Source organism: Gossypium arboreum, chromosome 4 (assembly GCF_025698485.1).
Source record: "Gossypium arboreum isolate Shixiya-1 chromosome 4, ASM2569848v2, whole genome shotgun sequence".
Classification (NCBI taxonomy): Eukaryota; Viridiplantae; Streptophyta; class Magnoliopsida; order Malvales; family Malvaceae; genus Gossypium; species Gossypium arboreum.
Window position 1 is genome coordinate 11,591,856 of NC_069073.1, and position 20,559 is coordinate 11,612,414.

The 20,559-nt window shown below is 31.6% G+C and overlaps 1 protein-coding gene, 2 long non-coding RNA genes and 1 other non-coding gene across 4 annotated transcripts; 2 read left to right on the forward strand and 2 right to left on the reverse strand.

The window, feature by feature from the left end:
* The first annotated feature begins 342 nt into the window (after window positions 1–342).
* LOC128292538 (small nucleolar RNA R71) lies at window positions 343–449 on the forward strand. The gene has a single exon (XR_008282523.1). It is a non-coding gene; the product is annotated as a small nucleolar RNA R71 (small nucleolar RNA).
* A 3,085-nt stretch (window positions 450–3,534) lies between these two features.
* LOC128291881 (uncharacterized) lies at window positions 3,535–4,677 on the reverse strand. Its single transcript, XR_008281853.1, has 2 exons — window positions 4,579–4,677; window positions 3,535–3,897 (listed from the first exon to the last, which is right to left on the reverse strand). It is a non-coding gene; the product is annotated as an uncharacterized LOC128291881 (long non-coding RNA).
* Window positions 4,678–4,805: 128 nt separating this feature from the next.
* Window positions 4,806–8,757, reverse strand: LOC108460935 (uncharacterized). The gene is made up of 6 exons (XR_008281854.1): window positions 8,060–8,757; window positions 7,449–7,517; window positions 7,233–7,278; window positions 7,050–7,129; window positions 5,428–5,513; window positions 4,806–4,862 (listed from the first exon to the last, which is right to left on the reverse strand). It is a non-coding gene; the product is annotated as an uncharacterized LOC108460935 (long non-coding RNA).
* A 6,032-nt stretch (window positions 8,758–14,789) lies between these two features.
* On the forward strand, window positions 14,790–15,974 carry LOC108459913 (uncharacterized). Its single transcript, XM_017759313.2, has one exon. The coding sequence runs from the start codon at window positions 14,951–14,953 to the stop codon at window positions 15,893–15,895; it is 945 nt and encodes a 314-aa protein (XP_017614802.1). The 5' UTR covers window positions 14,790–14,950; the 3' UTR covers window positions 15,896–15,974.
* Window positions 15,975–20,559: the final 4,585 nt, after the last annotated feature.

Here is a 20,559-nt window from a genome sequence, read left to right on the forward strand (position 1 = left end):
TAGGCTACGCATTCTGGATTATTCATTCCTCCTCCACTTATGTCACACTGCATCACCGAATGTACCTGCGTAGAGACACATAAACCATCAATCTTTTTATTTAAAAGCTCTACCTAGTTTGATAACATGGTGACTGTGTCAAGGTTGAAAACACCAGCGGCTTTTGTCGGCTTTGTCCTTATGACTTGCCACTGATAATTATTCAGTGACATTTCTTCAATAAACTCATAAGCCTCCTCAGGTGTTTTGTTATTTAGGGTCCCTTCGGCAGCTACATCGATTAATTGTCTAGCTAAGGGGTTCAAACTGTTGTAAAAAGTTTGAACCTGTAGCCATAAAGGTAACCCATGGTAAAGGCACCTTCTCAATAAGTCCTTATACCTCTCCCATGGATCGTAAAGAGTTTTTAAATCCATCTGCACAAAATAAGAGATATCATTCCTCAACTTTGTCGTTTTAGCCGGCGAAAATTACTTTAGTAAAAACTTTTCGGTCATTTGTTCCCAAGTAGTGATGGAACCTCGTGGTAACGAGTTCAATCACTGTTTAGCTTTGTTCCTCAATGAAAAGGAAAATAACCGAAGGCGAATGGCATCATCAGAAATGCCATTTATTTTGAAAGTATCATAGAACTCTAAGAAGTTGGCCAAATGAATATTCGGGTCTTCATCCTACAAACCATCAAACTGAACAAACTGTTGAATCATTTGTATAGTGTTAGGTTTCAGTTCAAAATTATTTGCAGCAATTGCAGGTCTAACAATACTCGATTCAGGCCCCGCTAAATTAGGCTTAGCATAGTCGTATATAGTATGAGGAGCAGGATTCTGATTTACAGGATTTGCAGGAACCACAGGAGGTAGCGGATTATTCTGATTTTTAGCCATCTTCTTGGTAGTATTGGTATCGTTCTCGTGCTCTTCCTCTATAAACTGTAGACTTCGCGTTATTTCTCTATGATTTCTGCGAGCTGTGCTTTCAATTTCGCTGTCAAAAAGTAGAGGTCCTAACGGATTTCTTCTAGTCATAAACTAAAGAAACCTGCCAGAAGCAAATAGAAGATAAGTTAGTAAATTATAATATAAAAATAAATTGCAATAATAAAAAATGGTTAAAGTAATAAAAATTAAACGTTCCTAATATCTTAGTCCCGGCAACGACGCCAAAAACTTGATGATTGTTTTATGAATCACTAAACTAGACTACGATCACGACTAAGGCAAGCGCACCTTTCGAATGGTAGTATAGCTATGGTGAGTCCAGAATATCGTATCCATAAGGACTAAAAGTACTAATATTAACTATCTTTCTATTATTTAGCCTAAAAATATAATGGACTTGTTTTAATTTAAAATTAACTAACTAATTAACTATTGCACGTGACAGAGAGTGAAGAAAATAATCGAATAAACCAATAATAAAGGCAATACCCAAGAAAGAATCCACCTAGACTTCACTTATTATTCTGACTCTGAATCAAACGATTTATTCACTTGTCTTAATCCGAGAAATCCTAATTTATGTTAATATCTCTTTCTAGACTAAGAAAAACTAACTCTAGGTTGATTAATCGAAATCTCTTTCTAATTAAAACCCCTATTGTCACACTAACTCAATCTATGGATTCCCTTATTAGATTTGACTCTAATCCGATAGATTTATGTCACCCTATTTCTAGGGTTGCATGCAACTTCGCTTGATTATGTGAGATCTACTCTTAAACAGGGACTTTTGCTCCACTAAACAAGCACATCAAACTTGGAATAATATCCTGAAAATATTAAAGTAAGAATTAATAACACATAATTAAGAACAAGAACAAGTATTTATCATTAAATTCAAAATATTAAATAATAAGGTCCATCTTAGGTTTCATTTTCCCTAGGTATCTAAGGAATTTATTCATAATATAAAAGGAAGACATCTCAAATTTAGAAAAACAACAAGACATGAAAAACACAAATAAACTCCGAGAGAAATTTGAATGGAGATCTTCAATCTTGACGTGGATCTGCCTCTGAGACGATTCCAACGGCTTCCTTCGAGTAATTTCTGTTTTCTGCTTTGCGTCTCCCCTTAGGTCTTCTTCTAGTATGTATTTATAGGCTTTTGAATGCTTAGAAACCCTAAAAATTAGCTTTTTTCACATGTTTGGGAAATAAGGAGTGATATTGACACAGGCTGGCACATGGGCATGTGGCATGCCCGTGTGGATCCTGAAAACTCCGATTTTGGCCTCTTTTTCGCTCCTTTTGCTCCCAAATGCTCTCTTAAGTATAGAAACATGAATTTAAGGGATTAGGAACATCAAAGTCACTAATTTACATCATTAATCATCCATAAACGCATTAAGAATGAGATTAAAATATGTTACATTTATGGTTTATCAAACACTAATCTATTCATTGTGGAACACTTGTTCAGTGCATTTGAAAAAGTAAACATGTTTTGTTTACTACCTAAGTTCTTAGGGAAAAAATTTAGAGGTGAGTAATATAGGAGTAATATAGGTCTTTATATATAAAAATGAGGTTGCAATACTGAAAGTGTGATAGAACTTAAAGGGTAAGTTCTTCTATTATACCCTACTTTGCATAAGTTGTGCATTTAGTACCTATACTTTAATTTGGTTATTTTCAGTCATTGTTCTTATATAATTTGAAAATTTTAGTCCTATTCATTAAGTTAAGTTCTATTATTTTTAAAATTTGATATGTCAAAGATATTATGACATGTGTAATGATTTTTTTTTTTTGTTATTTTCACGTATATTACTTGCGAAAAATCAGTTGAGAGATTTAATGATTGTTGTTTGCATTAAGACTAAAGTTTTGAAATTAAAAAATATAGCCACTAAGAATGATCCAATTGGTAATATTGACTAAATCTATAACTTTATGCATAATACAAGACTAATTACATAATTTAACTAAACAAATTTAACTCTTACACTTCGGCCAAGATTAAAATTTCAAAATTCAAAAAGTACAGGTATTAAAATTGATCAAATTAAAGTATATGTACTAAATTCATAATTTACACAAAGTATAGTGTCTAACAGCAAAATTTGACCTAACTTAAATCACTTATTGTATCGAGGATTAATGATAGTGGATTTACTCATTGAGCTAGGCTCCACGATCGTAGGGAAACGAAACTGTATAAACAATCTTGTGAAATTAACTTTTAGCGGCGTTCTTTTATGCCTATAACGGCGCTTAAAAGTGCCGCTAAAACTATTTGCGGCATTTTTACAAGCGCCACAAAAAACGCTAAATTTTACGACGTTTATTTTAAAAAACGCCACTAAAGGTCATGGCCTTTAGCGGCGCTTTTCTCGAAAACGCTACTAAAGGTCATGAAATTTAAAAAAACTAAAATATTATAAAATATTATAAAAGGTCGTGAAAAATATAAAAAAATTAAAATTCATTATCAAAATATTGAGAAGAATAATGTCCATGATATAATATAAAAATTTTCTATTAAAATTCATTATCAAATTAAAATAAAATAAAAATATAGAATCAAAACTAAAATAAATAATAAAAATTAGATTAAATATAAATATAAATAAAATACAGCAAGTCTTTTACTAACAGCAAGTCCAAATATAGCATCTTATTTGCGAACCTAAACAACACTGAAAATGCAAATGTCTTTTATAAAAGACAAATTGCTAAGTTTTGAACTAGGAATTCTAATACCTCGAAGGACAATGCAAAGTTTAAAGCTTTATAAAGTACACTCTAATCAGGACAATATGCCAATGAACCTACAAACAGAGGGGAAAAAATATTATAGATTTGAATAGTCTGAAAGTGTCTAAAAGATTTTTGTACACTACTCCAGTCTGTTAATGCAGAAGTCGTTGAAAAGGCTGTGCATAATATGTACCTACAACATACAAAATAATGTAACGTGAAACCCAAATCCGTTAACTACAAAATTGTAGGAAAAGAGAGAACAACTTAATATTTCGGTTAATTTGGTTGGTTTTTGTTAACTAAACAAAATTAGCCTTCAACATTTTTTCAATGGATAATTCTACATATCCAATCAAAATATCAGAACAAATCAAAATCTAGAAGCACAATACAATGAAGATATTAATCACCATCAGATGTTAAATGAACACATACTAAAAGTTCAAAACAAATAAAATGAAGGTATAAAAACTTAACAGGACTAATCCTAACTAATAACCAAAATAACATTCAAATATCAAATTTTCTTAAAATCTCTTCTGTTAACCAAACTGAATTTTTTATGGTTAACCAACAAACCGAATTTGGTCAGTTAATTCAGCTAAAAATAAAAGAATATTAGCAACAAATTATAAATTGAATTTCAGGACCATGTTAAATTTTCCTAGAAAACTTCTAGTCAATAAAAATTTTGAGAAAGTAGTTCAAAAACTCCAACACTCAAATAAACAACATATGAAAACTACATACAAATTGTTTAAGACAAGGATTGATGTATAAGTATCTTAACCTCAGTTTTCTTCAAGTAACCAAGTTACATACACTCAACACCTCAAACAGATTATGAAGGTATAACCTTGTAATGACTTACCTTGATTGCAGCACCAAAACATGACTCAGCAGTTGTACTACTCTGAAACATTGTTGGGATGTTTTCAAGCAATAGTTCTAAATGCTGGAGGCACTGAATCCTCGGAACAAAAAAAACCAAGTCAGTACAAAATACTCGAGAGGCCTTAAATATGACATCATAGTAAATTAATAATTAAGAAACTCCAACTGGTATAAGAAAAAAATTCTCATATATTAAGAACTAGCCTCGAAAAGCTGGACAATAACATCTGTTTCAAGAGGGGTATAGATAAGCATCAATGGCTGCAAAATTTAAGACATCAAAATCAGCTAACATTTTCAGGAGGTTCTTCAGTAAATAAAATCAGAGAAAAAGATCGTATAAAAATTAAATGCAAAGATTTCTCAACATCCAAAATCCTTATACCAAATAATGAATATATATACACACATGCCCCAATCGAGAGAGAAGTAATAACCTAGAAAACTTACATGAGGCAATTCAACATTTTAGGAGCAATGCCTTTATCAATACGATATTCACCATTAACGAGGTAATCAGGTTCCTTCATAACAGGGAAGACTCCACCTCTGATTCTCACAATCCACAAAAATCTATTTCCCAATAAATATTTCTATATTCAGTCCATTATTTCTATTTTTATGATTCATTAACTCAAATACTACTTTCTGCACTTTAAATTTTATTATATTTCCTCATGTCTGTACAATTTGAAAAATAAATAAATCTGTCAAAGGATAGAGGAAGTAATACTTGGTAAGAATGAATTCAGTGATGAAATGGCACTGAAACACCCTCAACTGGCATGCTAATACCAAAGAATAAATTCAAGACTCTAAAACCCACCTAATCAACCAAGTATAAATTGAAGAGCTTCTTTGAATAGCAGTTCGAATGTCATTGTCAGTCAAGCCTTCACATGGATCAACCCCCTGTACAAAAATCAGTTAACCACAAACTCAAAACCAGCATCAGGCAAAAGTATTTACATAAAGGCTCTTGTTCAGAGGCACGTCTTAGCAATTCTAGAGTTGCAATGTAAAACTAATGTCTGTGTTTTACATGAAACAGTGCCATGACAAAAGTTAGAAAGTTCTATTTTATTGCAGAAAAAAGGGAAGGTGAGAAATTAACATCATGAAACCAGATAACCACTTATATTGATCAGGTTTTGGCATCTTTATTTTAAGCATCCTGTCCTTGCAGACAACTTATGCACAATCACATTGGCGAGTAAAATACACTCATCACTAGAAACAACAGAAATATTAATGATAAAAGATAGTAACTAATGACCAACAGTTTGTACAATGATGTCAATATTAATAATTAACTGATGACCAACTTTGTACAATGATGTGATGAACCACCCTTCAACAAACCTTATGAGCATGGAGGCGAATAAATACACGGATAGGATATGTAAATATTTATATGAAGAAAGGGCAAAGTAGCCGAAGGTTCATAGGCAGCTGAATATTTATAGCTAGAACAAAGCATTGACATTTGAAATTGAGTTATATTCCATAAAGTTTATGAAAACTTCATCTTGCAAATACTTTACCTGGTTCAGCTTCTTCGCCAACTGACAATTGTTGCCCATAAAACATACATGAAAAAAACATGAAACCATTGGCTTAAGTTTATGAAGCCAGTTTCTCCACAGACTACATGGCCAATATGGATTCCAGTTTTTATTCTCCTCCACCTGAACATGTTACGTCCTGATGTACTGCCTTTTACTCTGAGCTGTCTCATGTTATACATACTACAACTCAGTAACCTCCTTTTTCTACCCAAATTTATTTTTCCCAAAATAATATTTATTAATTAATTAAAAAAATTCTTTATACTTTTTTTTTATATATTTTTCGTTCCACAGTAGTCCATTATTAGTTTTGATTGGCAATTTTAAAATTTCTTTTGTTGAGACGAGGACACCAAATGACAGAAACTGCATTGCAGTGGCAATGTAGCATCTAAATAGTGTGATGTCTAAAACAACATGATATAAAACATGAGACACCAAGAAAAAAACATGAAGAAAACACCCACACAACATGAATACTCAAACATGCCAAAATCTATATAAAAACAAATAATTTAACTTGTCAAAAGGCATACCAATATAAAATAACTTAAAAACAGTTATGACACTAGAAAATATATGAAACACAACACGGATTGCCAAGACTCCTAAGTTGAACATCAAACCATTGCAAATGTAATGAATGAAAAAGGTAAGAAGTTCAATGGTAGATTCCCGATAATGTTCACAGGTTCCACATTTCAATTACTAACAAGAAAATTTCAATTCCAAGACTACAAATATTTTTATCAGCAACAATTACTTTTCACAGAATCTTTATGTACTGAAATGCTAGAGGCAGGTGAATTCATTCTTTCAAAGATGATAAAGCACATAAACCTTCTATCAGCGATAGACTAATGGATAACAAGCAAATTACCGAAATCATCTACTGCAGCTCCTTTATCCCAGGAAAAGAAGAGAGAATTGCAATAAGATCATCACCATATCCGATAGAATCTATCATATTTAAGCAAAGAAAGTAAGAATAAATGAGTAAATGACTGGATGACACTGTAAAATACCACAAGGTGAAATGTATTGAAAGATGGAAAAGACATACCACCATCCTCTCGTAGAATTTTTATGACCTCCCTGGATACATCAGACTATAAAACAGTGATCGGAATTAGAGATAATCCAGATTGATTGATCATATAAACATAAGCATACAAGAAAACTAGAAAGACAAGTAGGGTGAACCGTGAAATAAACCCTCATTTCCATTTGTTAACATGCAGAAGCCACATCGTAATTCCTGTTAAGTTGAGATTTATACCGCAGTCAGAATTTCGCAGCCTAGTTGTCCGATGTAGTAAAGCACCTGGCCTTCCTTTACTATTTGCTTCTGTTGCATAAACAAAAGCAACAATTGAGACTTTGAGAGTACAAAGGAACCAATGGAACACACTAGAGATGGCTTCCAAGCCAATGGTTTCATGTATGATCAAAGTAGAGATCATCAAGAAGCAAAACTATGATAACTTTGTGGAGAGAAAGATATAAAAGGGTTTTTTGAGACAAAGAGTTGCCCATAAAAAAGCTTGTGTACATTTTTTCAATCGATTCCTGATCTATTGACCAGCCCATATAAAAGGCTTTGCCTTGATCTATGCTAAATATCACACACCAATTGAAACAAATAGCCACCTAAAGCTTATGGAAATTGTGTATCTTTCTTCTATAACCCAAAGGATTTTATGTGAAAGCAAAAAATAGCAGAGGCACCTCTAGAAACCAGAAATTTCAAATGTCACCCAATTAAAATGTTTCTCGCTTCAATGTTTTATCTTACAATTCTAAGAAACCTTACAAGCAGTTTGAAAAGGGGAAAATGATAATAAAATTGCTAACTTCTGCTCTTCTCAATCATAACAAGCAAGACAGAACCTGAATCTCCCTGCGAATCTCAGAGAGGTCATAGAAGCGCTTGCCAGGCAAGTGAAGAAACTCGACATACTCTTCATCAGAACCATCAGGTTTACGCTTGGTCTGGAGAAACTAAAGGACAAGAGGGCGACGTATGCATATATTGGAACCACGAGGCAAAAAATCACGACCAACTAGCGACTCTAGCACACTGGACTTGCCACTGCTCTGGCTTCCAACCACCGCCACCTGCGGCAACTCTATAGTGGACTGGCTACCAGGTTTAGCGAATATGTCTTATAGCTTGTTCACTAGCGGTATAACAGAAGATCCCAACGGCGACGCAGATGATTGAGGCGGCACCGATGCTACTGCTGCTTCTTCAGCCATTAACTTAAATGATTAACGGATTCGAGTTTAGAAAGTGAGGGAATAGTGTAGCCGCTAGGGTTTTTTCTTTTTCTATTCGAGAAGTGAAGTAGAGAAGGGTACATAAACTCCATTACTTCTTTGATCATTGCTTCTACTAATTTCAGGTGAAATTTTAGGATTTCTTTGGGGAGGGGGGAGGGAACCGATTTTGGGAAAAAGAAAGAGGGAAAAGGAATAGATTTCAGGTAAAATTTTGGGATTTCGGGGGGAAGGGGGAACCAATTTTGGGAAAAAGTTTAAGGCATTCTGGGGGTAACAAAACGAAAATTTTTTGTGTAAGATATTTTACGCGTTTTTTATAATTGCTTACCTGGTATTTTTAATAAAAACGCCGCAAAAAGATATTTTTCTTTACACAAAATATGCTATTTTGTGTAATACATATGAACTTTATCATTATCTCTTAAATAATTTAAACTATATTAATAATTTTAATATATTAAAATTAATACTATCTTATTTACAATTATATAAGAAATTAATTAATATATAAATTAAAAAATAGTCATATACCCAAATAAAACTTTAAAATTATTTTAATTAATAGTATTTTATTTTTTCATTTTTGACATGTATTTTCTATATTTTTACTTTCAAAATTTTTCTCACTAAAATCTAAATGTTGCTTCAATTTTTCGACAGTAAACCTTAAAACTAAACCCCAACCCATAAACCTATATCCTAAACCCTAAATATATATTACAAGAGATAAAAGTAATTAAAAAAAATCTTATTACTTACCAAAAATAATTTTATTTTTTGTTATCTTATCGAAAACCCTAACCCTTAAACCTTAATAGCCTAACCCCTAAAACCATGAACAGTACTACGATCCTAACTGTAAAACAAAAAATCAAAAACTCTAAACCATAAACCCTAAACCAAAAATAATAAATATTATATCATACACCATAAACCCCTACATTAAACCTTAAATCTTAAATCATAAATCTTAAACCCTAAAATAATAAACATTATATCCTTATCCCTAAACTCTAAACCATAAACCATAAACCCTTAATCCCAACCCTTAAACCATAATTAGATATTTAATTATATGTATACACCTAAATTTTGATAGAGATACATCTCGAATTATATATGAATTTCGATTTAATGTGTAATTATAGACGTGAAATTCTAATTGTGGTTTAAATGTATAATTGAAACTTTAATTTTGATTTAATCATACACATTTTAAAAATAAATACATCAATATATTTTTATATTGAATAAATATAAATATTTATGTATGCAATATATAAATATAAAATGATGTTATATCAATAATTGTGTTCATAATTTATGCTTTTGGGATTTAACCCATTTTGATATATATATTTTTAAAATAATAATTTATATATATCTTATTTAGATTTATATTATAAAAAAATCCAATATACACAAGTTAAGTAGTTTACCATATTTACCTCTAAACCTCAAATCCTAAACTCCAAACCCCAAACTCTAGGCCTTAAACCATAACCCATAAACTAAATTACTTTTTTGCGGCGTTTTTTAAAAAGCACTGCTAAAAGCTCAATCTATAGCAGCATTTCTCTAAAAGCGCCGCTAACAGCTCGATCTATAGCGGCGTTTCTCCAAAAGCGCAGTTAAAAGCTCGATCTATAGTGGCGTTTCTCCAAAAGCGCCGCTAAAACCTCAATTTATAGTGGCGTTAGCGGCGTTTCTCCAAAAGCGCCGCTATTGTTCAGTTTTTAGCGGCGTTTGAACCAGAAACACTGCTATTGCTCAGTTTTTAGCGGCGTTTAGACCAAAAATGCCACTATTTCTCAATTTTTTATGGCGTTTTATTGCAAACGGCGCTAATATATAATATTTGCGGCGTTTTTGTCCAAACGCCACTAAAAACACCATTAAAGCCCTATTTTCCTGTAGTGGTTATTTGTTTACTCTATTTTTAAATTTCTTCAACACAATGGTAACCGAAGTGGCCATTGGAACCAAACACTTCCATTCAACACTCTATTTTCTATGCAATTGGCAATGGTTAGATTCAACAAAAACAACTAAAAGTGGAAATATAAAAAGGAACACAACAAATTGGTTACAATTCAAATCTAGTCCTACCTCTGTATAGCCTAGTCCAAAGAGTATTACACTATAATTCAATCGCACAAGACACTTTCTATTATGAAAACTTAGAATAAATTGATAAAATAATTTATTAAAAAATGAATAAATTCGATCTCTCTAATTCGCACAAGTAAACATTAAATAAGTCTATACTGTACAGATTTTATAGACTTATAAATCAAGCTAGTTTGATTGCAAAACTAATGGATTTTCGTTTAAAATAAACTTTTTCTTTTGAAATGAGAGTGTTGTAGGCCCAATTTGCCCTGCCAAAACCAAACAAAACCAAAAAAATAAAAAATTGAGTCCAAAAATATAAAGAGTCCATTTACAATAAATAAGCCCAAATTACTTAAAAACCACTACCCAAACTTTACAGACCCAATTAACCCAACACCTAAACAAAACAAAAAAGCCCTAGCCCCCTAAGCCTTTAGCCGCCGCTCCTCCCATGCGCGCTGCACGTCAGCCGGGCCTCCTCGCACTCTACCACCTCAGCACGCGTCTGACTCCTGCAAAACAAAGGCAACACGTAACAGAAGCCAACAATCAGTAAAAACAATAGAGAAAAAAACAAAAAATAGAAACAAACAGCCATGTAGTTTGGCTATAAAAGCCACAAACAGTATCTTTGTATTTTTTTCGGAAGATAAAATACAAAAAAATCAAAGATTTGAACTTATAATTTTTTAAGAAGGTGATATTCATTTGACATTTCTATTTTTTTACTTTTAAGTTTTATTATATTTATTTTTTTTATTTTTACCTACAAAAATAAAAAAGAAAGAAGAAGGAAAACCTCACCGGAATCATCCCGCAGTCTCGTCGTCGAAATCGGACCTTAAAGGGAGCGGGAGAGACTGTTTCTTTCGATCTTTTGGGGGTTGAGAAGGCTTGGCCTTCAAATCATTGAAAACGGGGCTAAAAAGCTCATTTTGTTCATCACACCTTACAGCCACGGCAAGAAGTGTGGTGGTGCACTGCAAGGCAGTGCCTATGGTCGGCCAAGGAGAAGATTGAAAGAGAAGGGGAAAGCTTTGAATTTTTATTTTTATTTATAGAATGACTGAATGAGTTCAAATTTTTTTTTTATTTAAATAAAGGCACGAAACGGTGCCGTTTTGAACTAGGGTCACCAACGCCAAAACCGCGTCGTTTAACCTTGACCCGCGCGCGACCCGACCCTCTCTAGGGGGATCTGCGTGTTTTCATTCAATGGGCTATTTACGCCCCTGGTCCTTCCGCATTCTTGTTCCTTTTAATTTAGTCCTTTTTCTTATTTATTTATTTTATAAATTTGACCCCAAAATTTACGACGCGTTTCAATCGAGTCCCTGACCCACTGATGCTTTGAAAAATGGACACGTGTCCAAGGATTGGGTTTTTTTGCCCATTTGGTCCTCTGCCTTTTCGCTTTTTTTTTATTTTAGTCCTCATTTGTTTATTTTGTCATAATTTTTACTCTTAAATTTCATTTTTATTATGATTTAGTCCCTAATCTGTTTGATTTCAACCTTTTGCAATTTATTTATTTATTTTAAATTTTTCATATTATTTACTTTAAATTGTTTTATATATATATTATTTTGTTTCGTTTTCTTTGTTTGTTAATATTGATATTAAAGTGACATGTGTTGTGTGATAATTGGCATTATGTGTATTATAATTCGTTTATTCGTATTTTCATGTTATTGTGATTCATCGATTGTAACATTTTATTCGTAAATTATTATTCCATGTTGTATATTATCATTCCATCCCATTTCATTAAAATCACTTCAAAGGTCGCGTTTAATTTTTTTCCTTTATCCATAATAGGCCATTGTATAATATTTTAACGAAATAGCACGCATCGTTTAGGTTTTGTAATCACTATTATTCAAAAAAAGAAACTGTTAAAAATAATGTTTTGTTTTTTTGAAAATTTGAGAAATCGTACCCTAACTTACAGGATTTCGATTTTCTCGTTAAATCTAAACAACCGAACATCCTTTTAAATTTAAAATACCTGAGTTTTAAATAAAAATCGAAGGCAAGCTTATTCTCGAGGGTTCAAATGTCGCATCCTAACTTGCGGGATGTGGCATATTGTTATCGCGGGACGACTAGGCCTTTGCTGCTCATTTCAATTTAATTCAAGCATTTTTAAAATTAACATTAATAAAAATGGATCGTATTTTAAAATCTTTTCAAATTTTTAACTTTCGACATTAAGATATTAAGTAATCAACTAGGTACCAATTTTGGGCGTATCGAGGGTGCTAATCCTTCCTCATGCGTAATCGACTCCCGAACCCATTTTCTGAATTTTGTAGACCAAAAATGATCATTTTTAGTAAATTTAAACTTTTATTAAAATGATTAAATTGTGAGATGATCCGATCACACCTAAATAAAAAGGATTGGTGACGACTCAATTTTCGTTTTTAAATAAAAAGTCGATCCCTTTTAAAAAAAATGGTTTCGACAGAGAGAACATAGAGATCTTCATCACTTGAACTTCTTTGATTGAATCTCTTAAAATTAGATAAATCAATCATACTAGATCACTTCATATATCCTTACTTTGAGTGAATATCTCGTCAATTATAATAGTGAAGTTGGTTGCATAATAACCCTTAGAAAGAATAGATTAAACAACTAAAATTTTCAAAGTAAAATATACCAACAAAATAGACAACTTATCACTAGTTTAGTTGCATGGCCAATTGCATAATTGATTTTTTTTTTTCAATTAGTACCAGTAATCAAAGATGGCCCACCTTCATTTTTGTCTATAGTTTGGCATTATCCCATAATTACTATGAACCACCAAACATTAAACATGAATCTATTCTTTAAATTTGTGATGGGAGATATTAAAAGTTAGGAATTTTCAAGTTTCAACTTACAATCTTTTGACTTATGCTTTTATTGCTGATATTAAATAAAAAGAAGATTTCATGAATGGAATCAATCAAAACTAAACTATGAAATCTTAAAACGCCATGTACAAGTGAAACTCCACACTTCAAACAATTCCAAAAACGTGAACCGCAAGTCTGGTGAAGCAACTCTCAACTTCACAAGTAATTGGCTTGTCATTTCATGCCCTTTTCATTTCGAATTCTTGTAAAGTTTAAACCACCACCCACTATCGAGCCGTATTCAAATTGCTATAATTGGACTAACCCATTTTTTATTATTACTTTTATTTTGTATTGGAGATATTTAATTCAACTCCATCTACAACATAAGCAAAACATGAGAAGTGAGCTATATTTTTCACTCGTAAATAGGCAATTTTGAGCTTAACTAATTCAACTTAATCTTCAACATAAAAATCAAACTAATTCAAAGTTCCAAATTTCAAGTTTGTTGTTTAGAGATTCGTTCGGAAAAAGTCTTTGAAGTGTCGTTCTCCAAGCAGTTGACACTATACTCAACAACCAAAGGTATTGGAAAGTTGTGTATCATTAACAGAGGGAGGTGCCTCAGTTGGTGAAGATTACTACCTGCAAGACTTGAAATAAATGTTAGTATTGGACGTGTGAATACTTATAGTAATACTTAAGCGTGTTGTATATTAAACCACCGACCAATACCTTATATAAGACTTATAAATAAATCTAATACCACTTGAGTCACTTAAACTCGACTTGCATGAGGTAATTATTAATTTTACCTTATAAGAGTAATTAACTTAATATATTTATATGAATTTTAATATATTAATAAGTTGAGTTAAATATGTAATATCTTATGTAAAAATAAAAACACTATACATTTCCCAAGTTTCCTGAAGTGGATCTCAAATGGGTCCAAATTTAATTTAGCAAGCTTGCTGAATTGCAGGCCTAGTTCTTAACATTGGGCATATAAATATCCATATGCATATGAACTTTTACCAAATCAAGATAATCAATACTCAATATGAAACATATAACCCAACAATTTAGTTATTGAATTAATGTCCAATACATTTCAAACTTAAGATTCATTCTTAGCCCTTTTTTTCCCACTTACAACAGATAGTAAAAGAAATTGTAAATATTTATATTTAAACTTGAACTTATGAAATATTATATTTAAGTCTGCTATTAGTACAAATGTTTTATTTCGCCTTTTTATCTCTTATAAAAACAAAAATTACATTTCAATTTAAGACAAATCTCCTTTTTTATGACAAAAAGATAAAAGGAAAAGCAAAGATAAGTCTCCTCTTAAGTCAAAGAAGATGTGAACCAAACCAACCAACTAGCATTTCCTTTAACTTTCCACCAATATGACAAACCATGAAAAGTCAATCCCTTGGAAAGACTTCCACTTTGTAGTCTTCACCTTCATATTGAGTCATTGAGTGTGAGGATAAGGTATTACAATACAGTTGCTTAGATCACTACGATGGAAAGTTCATCAAGGTTGATGAAAGACAGACTTGGGTTCTTTGAGATAATCCAACAATCTCTGAAAATCCCATTGAATAATCCCAATTTCATTTTATTAACCTTCCTCACTTCCTTCCCTCTTTTTTGTTTCCTCGTTTTCTACGAGATCATCCTTCAGCATACCCTGATTGAATCCGCACAAATCTTTCAGAAAACATATGATGACTATGAAAGACTAACCAAAATTGGGTACTTGTTAGAGAAAGTTTCTCCTATGGATCTTTTCATGTGTGTCCTATTTATGGGAACCCTCCATTTCGTAGACCTCTTCAACACCATTGCAATCGTGGATATTGCATCAATGATATATGCAGGAGAAAAACCCATCAGCCTCAAACACATGATTTGCAGATCTATCAACGAAACAAGGTTCAAAGGGCCTCTTATCACATCAATTTGTTCTCTCTCTTTAGCTGCCCTTGTTCTCCTTGGACTGATCTCGTTTGCAACAAGCATATACATATTAGCATCATTAGCTGTCTTCTTCATGGTGATATTTATGGTGCCTTTTATAGCTTTATTGGTGAAGTACCTCGAATGGAGTGCGATTTGGAACATGGGGATTGTGGTTTCAATCCTGGAAGATAATAAACAAGGCGATGTAGCATTATTCCTCTCATCGTATCTCAGTAGATGTAATAGGGGCGGTGGATTCTTCTTAATGCTTGGATTCTTTGTTTGGAGATTTGGGTTACGATTTGCTTTCCTTTATAGAACGTGGTACAATGGAGACAGTAGCATTGGGGAAACGACTCTACATATTAGCCTAGTTTGCTTGGGGAATTTGGTAAAATGGGTGGCCCTCATGCTTTACTTTTATGATTTTAAGAACCAAACTTCCTCTAAGATTAGTGATGTTGAAGACGCAAAAATTCAGGAACGAAGATCTGCAGCTACATAATAAATTTTCATGTTTAAATTTGGCATTTTACCAAATCTGTATAATTGTCTTGTTTTTACATGGAATTGTTATTACTAAAGCTTGATCTTGCAGTTCATGTTCTAGTTCAATTGATCTAATAATCTGTGTTTGTAAATAATAAGAAACCGAAAACTATTTTTATTGATTCTTAAGGATCATTTTTTTTTTATGTAACCGCTAAGTTTGAAGTTAAAATTTTACTCATTTCTAATTAAACACTTCCTGATTCGTTGATGGAGGTCTTTATACTAAAAGTTAGATTGAATTTAGACCTTTATAATAAAAAAATAGATAAATTAATCCATGTATGGTAGATTATATAGCAACCTAATCCTTCTATTAAAAAAAGCATCAATTTTTTTGTATTAAAAATTGGTCATTGTACATCAGAATGAGGTACAAGCAGCATGTCATGTGTTATTGTCTGACTATTCTGTCAGCCACGCCTATTTTTGATAGTACAATGGGATGAAATTTTTAAAAGAAATGATTAATTTGCTCTTTGAAATAATGTACAGGGTCTAATTAGATCAATTTTTGAGTAGAGAAAATAAAATGTAATTTAACTCTCAGTAGAAGGGCTTCTATAGTAACTTAAGCTTTATTAGGTGGCGGTAAAATTAAATATTGAAGTGAAAATCCAAAAGGATGCCTTCGAGATTTTGTGAATGCAATGAAATCATAATTCCTCTTTTGGTCCCCTAATCTTTATTTTTAAACTTAAATGTAAAATTGGCCTCAAACTGTATTTCATTTCTCATTTAGGTACTTAAAGAATTTTTTGTACTCCTAAACAGGGGCGAAGTCAGAAAAATTTTTTAGGGGGGGCCGGATGAAATTTTAATTTTTTATATTTTATATTTTTATAATTTGTAAAGGATTAAATCGAATTTTTATAATTTTAGGGGGGCCAAAGTGTAATTTTACCTTTATTAATTTAAAATTTTTAAAAAATTTCAAGAGCCTAAAATGTAATTTTACATTTTAGGGGGGTCAGGCCCATGCCAGCCCCTTTGGCTTCGCCCCTGCTCTTAAAGAAGAATATAAGTTTATACCTTAAAGATAACATTATTGGGAAGGGCAACCATGAACTCAAACAAAATCATAAAATATATTGGAGAATAAAAAAACCAATCATAGAATTTTTACTAAAATAAAAATTAAAGAAAAAGTAAATTTAAAATTAATTATATTTTATAATTACATATAACTTATTATTTATTTACTTTCATCATCTTTTTTTCCTTCCTCCCTTTCTTCCTTTTGTCATCTCTTTCATCATTTTTACTTCTTCTGTTGTTATTCCTAAATTGAGTATAACAAACACCTCAAATCCATGAGATAGAATTTTACAAATATAAAAGGTTACAACTGTCCAACTAAAATAAATAAGCTAATTATATATATTTACAAATACATGAGAGAAAATTTTGCAAACATAAAAGGTTACAACAGACCAACTAAAACAAATAAGTTAATTATATATATTTAAAAGAAGGTTTATATTAAAATTCGACCCTTGAGTTATATTCATTTTTTCATTTTGATGTCAAAACTTTTTTTCCCACTTTAATATTAAAATGATAATTAGCATGTCTAGCCTATAGTGCCATGTAGTGTTTATTTTTTCAAATCATTAATTTATGTGCTAACACCCTATATCCGACTTGATTTATCGAATTCAAATATAAGATGTTATAATACTTATATACTTAGCAAAATTTTTACAATCTACAAAAGCCTTATTGAATGCAGCTCTTATTTATTTAAAATCTTTTCTAGGACAATAAGTTTGAATAAAACATTTATCGTTTGTTACAGACTTTCCAAGGTAATTTAAAACCTTACAACTAGAGGTGTTCATGGGCCGGGCGGGCCGGGTTTGGGTCGGGCTCAACTAAAAAATCATACCCATTTATTGGGCTCGGGCCGGGCCTAAAAAATGGGCCTAAAATTTTGCCTAAGCCCGACCCAGATAAAAATACTAAAATTCGGGCCCGGTCCGGCCCACCCGTATTAATTTTTTATATTATTTTATTATTATTTTTAAATATATATAATACATCAAAAATACTAAAAATATCAAAATAAATATTTCCCAAAAAATTGAAAATAAATTTTGAAAAATATGTAGACTTAAATTAACACTAAGATAAATGCAACTTAACAAGCAATTGCTTCTAAAATAATAAAAAATTAACAAATGCCTTTAAAATAATAAGAAAATTAACAATAAAATAAATTTTAGACAATATCCAAACAATAACAACAAAATAATAGCAACATAATAGTAAAATAGTAGCAAAATATAGAGAAAACAACAAAAAAATAACATTCCAAAATAAAAAAAAATATGCAGATTTTTTTTTGTCCTTTAGTGAATTCGGGCCGGGCCCGGGCTAAAAATATCTTACCCGAGGCCCGGCCAATTTAGTCATTTTTCCTAATTACTCTTAATTAAACTAAATTTACTTAATTAAACTCTAATTAACCACTCAATTGACTTCGTAAATATTTTTAATAAATATTTACGAATCCATTTTTCAGAAACGGAGACCCGAAAATACACTTTTTCGGTAACGGTAAAATTCGGGTAGTTACAATTCTCCCCCCCTTTTATAATTTCGTCCTCGAAATTTACCTGAGAGAGGTGGGGGTATAAGTACAAAGATCTCGCTGTTCCTCTCGGTTCCCATATTGCTTCTTCAATATTATGACATTACCGCTCGGGCTAGTATCTCAACCGGCTCTTTTTCATACTATAGATTACATCAAATCTCAATATCCTTTGTCGGTATAACATGCAAGAGATTTGATCTCTATAATCTTCTGAGCTTCAAATCATGAAAAATTATCATAAACTTTCTGTAACTTTAGAAGCAAAACCAAGCAATATTTTACCAATTTGACTTTTCTACAACTTCACATAGCCCAACAGAACAAGAACTCAATTTCATTTTCAACCTGATCTTTAAAATTTTCTTCCAAGGTGGATCTTTAAGAAATATCATATCACTAATTAAATACTCAATATCCCAACGTTTCAAGTCCACATATGATTCTTATCTGTCAAAATTACTTTCAATCTATCTCGAATCACTTCCACTTTTCTTCAATTTCACGAATTAAACAACTCGCATATTCTTTTCTCTTGTATTTAATCAAATCCCATGCAGTTTTACATCAATCATTATTCAGAACTTCATACAGTGTTGAAAACTATTATTACGCACCCAAAACTTCTTGTACTTGTTCTATAATCAGAGTATAAACCACGTATCTCAATCAGAAATAATAGAAACCACCATACCATGTAATCTGATAATCTCAGAAACTGAGATTTCAAACAATTATTGAGTAAGAAACTTATTCATACTAGAATAGAATATACAAGCTTCACCATACCTTCGATGATTACTCAAATACCGTCTTTCTTTTTCAAAGATCGAGATAATTCCAATTCAAACCCATAGAAATTATATCCCACTTCCATTCTGATGTCACCACTGGTTGTAACAGTTCTGAAGATATCTGTACCTAATATAAACATTTATATGCAAATTCAAAGTATTGCTTTTCTTTTTCCAATCTTCAATACATCTGTCTCAAATTACTGTACATCTTATTCTTCCAAAATGCATAGACATAGTACTACTATAATTTCATGCAAATTCTCCTGTATAAGTTCTAAATCTCTCTGTTCAGCTTTTATTTCTAAATAGCAAACAACCATCGTATCCAATTTGAAATGTTTAATCAGAAATCTGTATACTATATCCATTTAATCGATAACTCATTACCACATTTCTGAGCTTCGCAGATCTGCTGTAAAGAAGTTGGTTTAATTTTTTTTTTTATCTCTACCAAAATTGAACCATCTTCAAATGATAACAGTCAGATGTTCATAGCTCATAACACAAAACAAAGCTTTCAACTTGAATATACATACATTCATTGTCTTTTCGGATGATAATTAATTATCATATCTTGATCTTTTAATGCAAGAACAATAACTACCACTTCCGAATCAGGTATCAAATAATTCTTCCCATGTGATTCTAACATTTCGTAACATAAACCATTACTTCACTTTCTTTTTTTTTGCATCAAAACACGCTATCCCGCAAATCACAAGTTTCTTTATCGATTTTGATCGAACGAACTAGTGCTTGATTAATCGAGCTTTCAACTAATCGGAACCTTGCTAACGTCTATCGATCATTCCAATTCCATATCTTTCGTAATAACCGACTAGTTTTAGAAAACCTCTAATTTCAAATATATTTTTTACTATCTTTTCAGTTACAAAATCTATAGCACATTCAACTTCTTCAATCAATGATGAGTTCGGGCAACTTTTACGAAAACACATTAGAATTCTCTTACACTATTGCCATTGATTTAAACCTTAACTTAAATATTTTAATATTCAATACATAAACAAGGTAAATACCATGACCCCTTTCCAAGCATATATACGTGTTGGCATGTTCAATATCACAATAGACAATTAGCTCAATCTTCTCGATTCAACAAAACATTTCATCATCTTGATCTTGCAACATATTATACTTCGCTTATAATTTACCACCATATCATGCGAATTAACCATTCCATTATTGAGATTATATCAACAGTAAGAA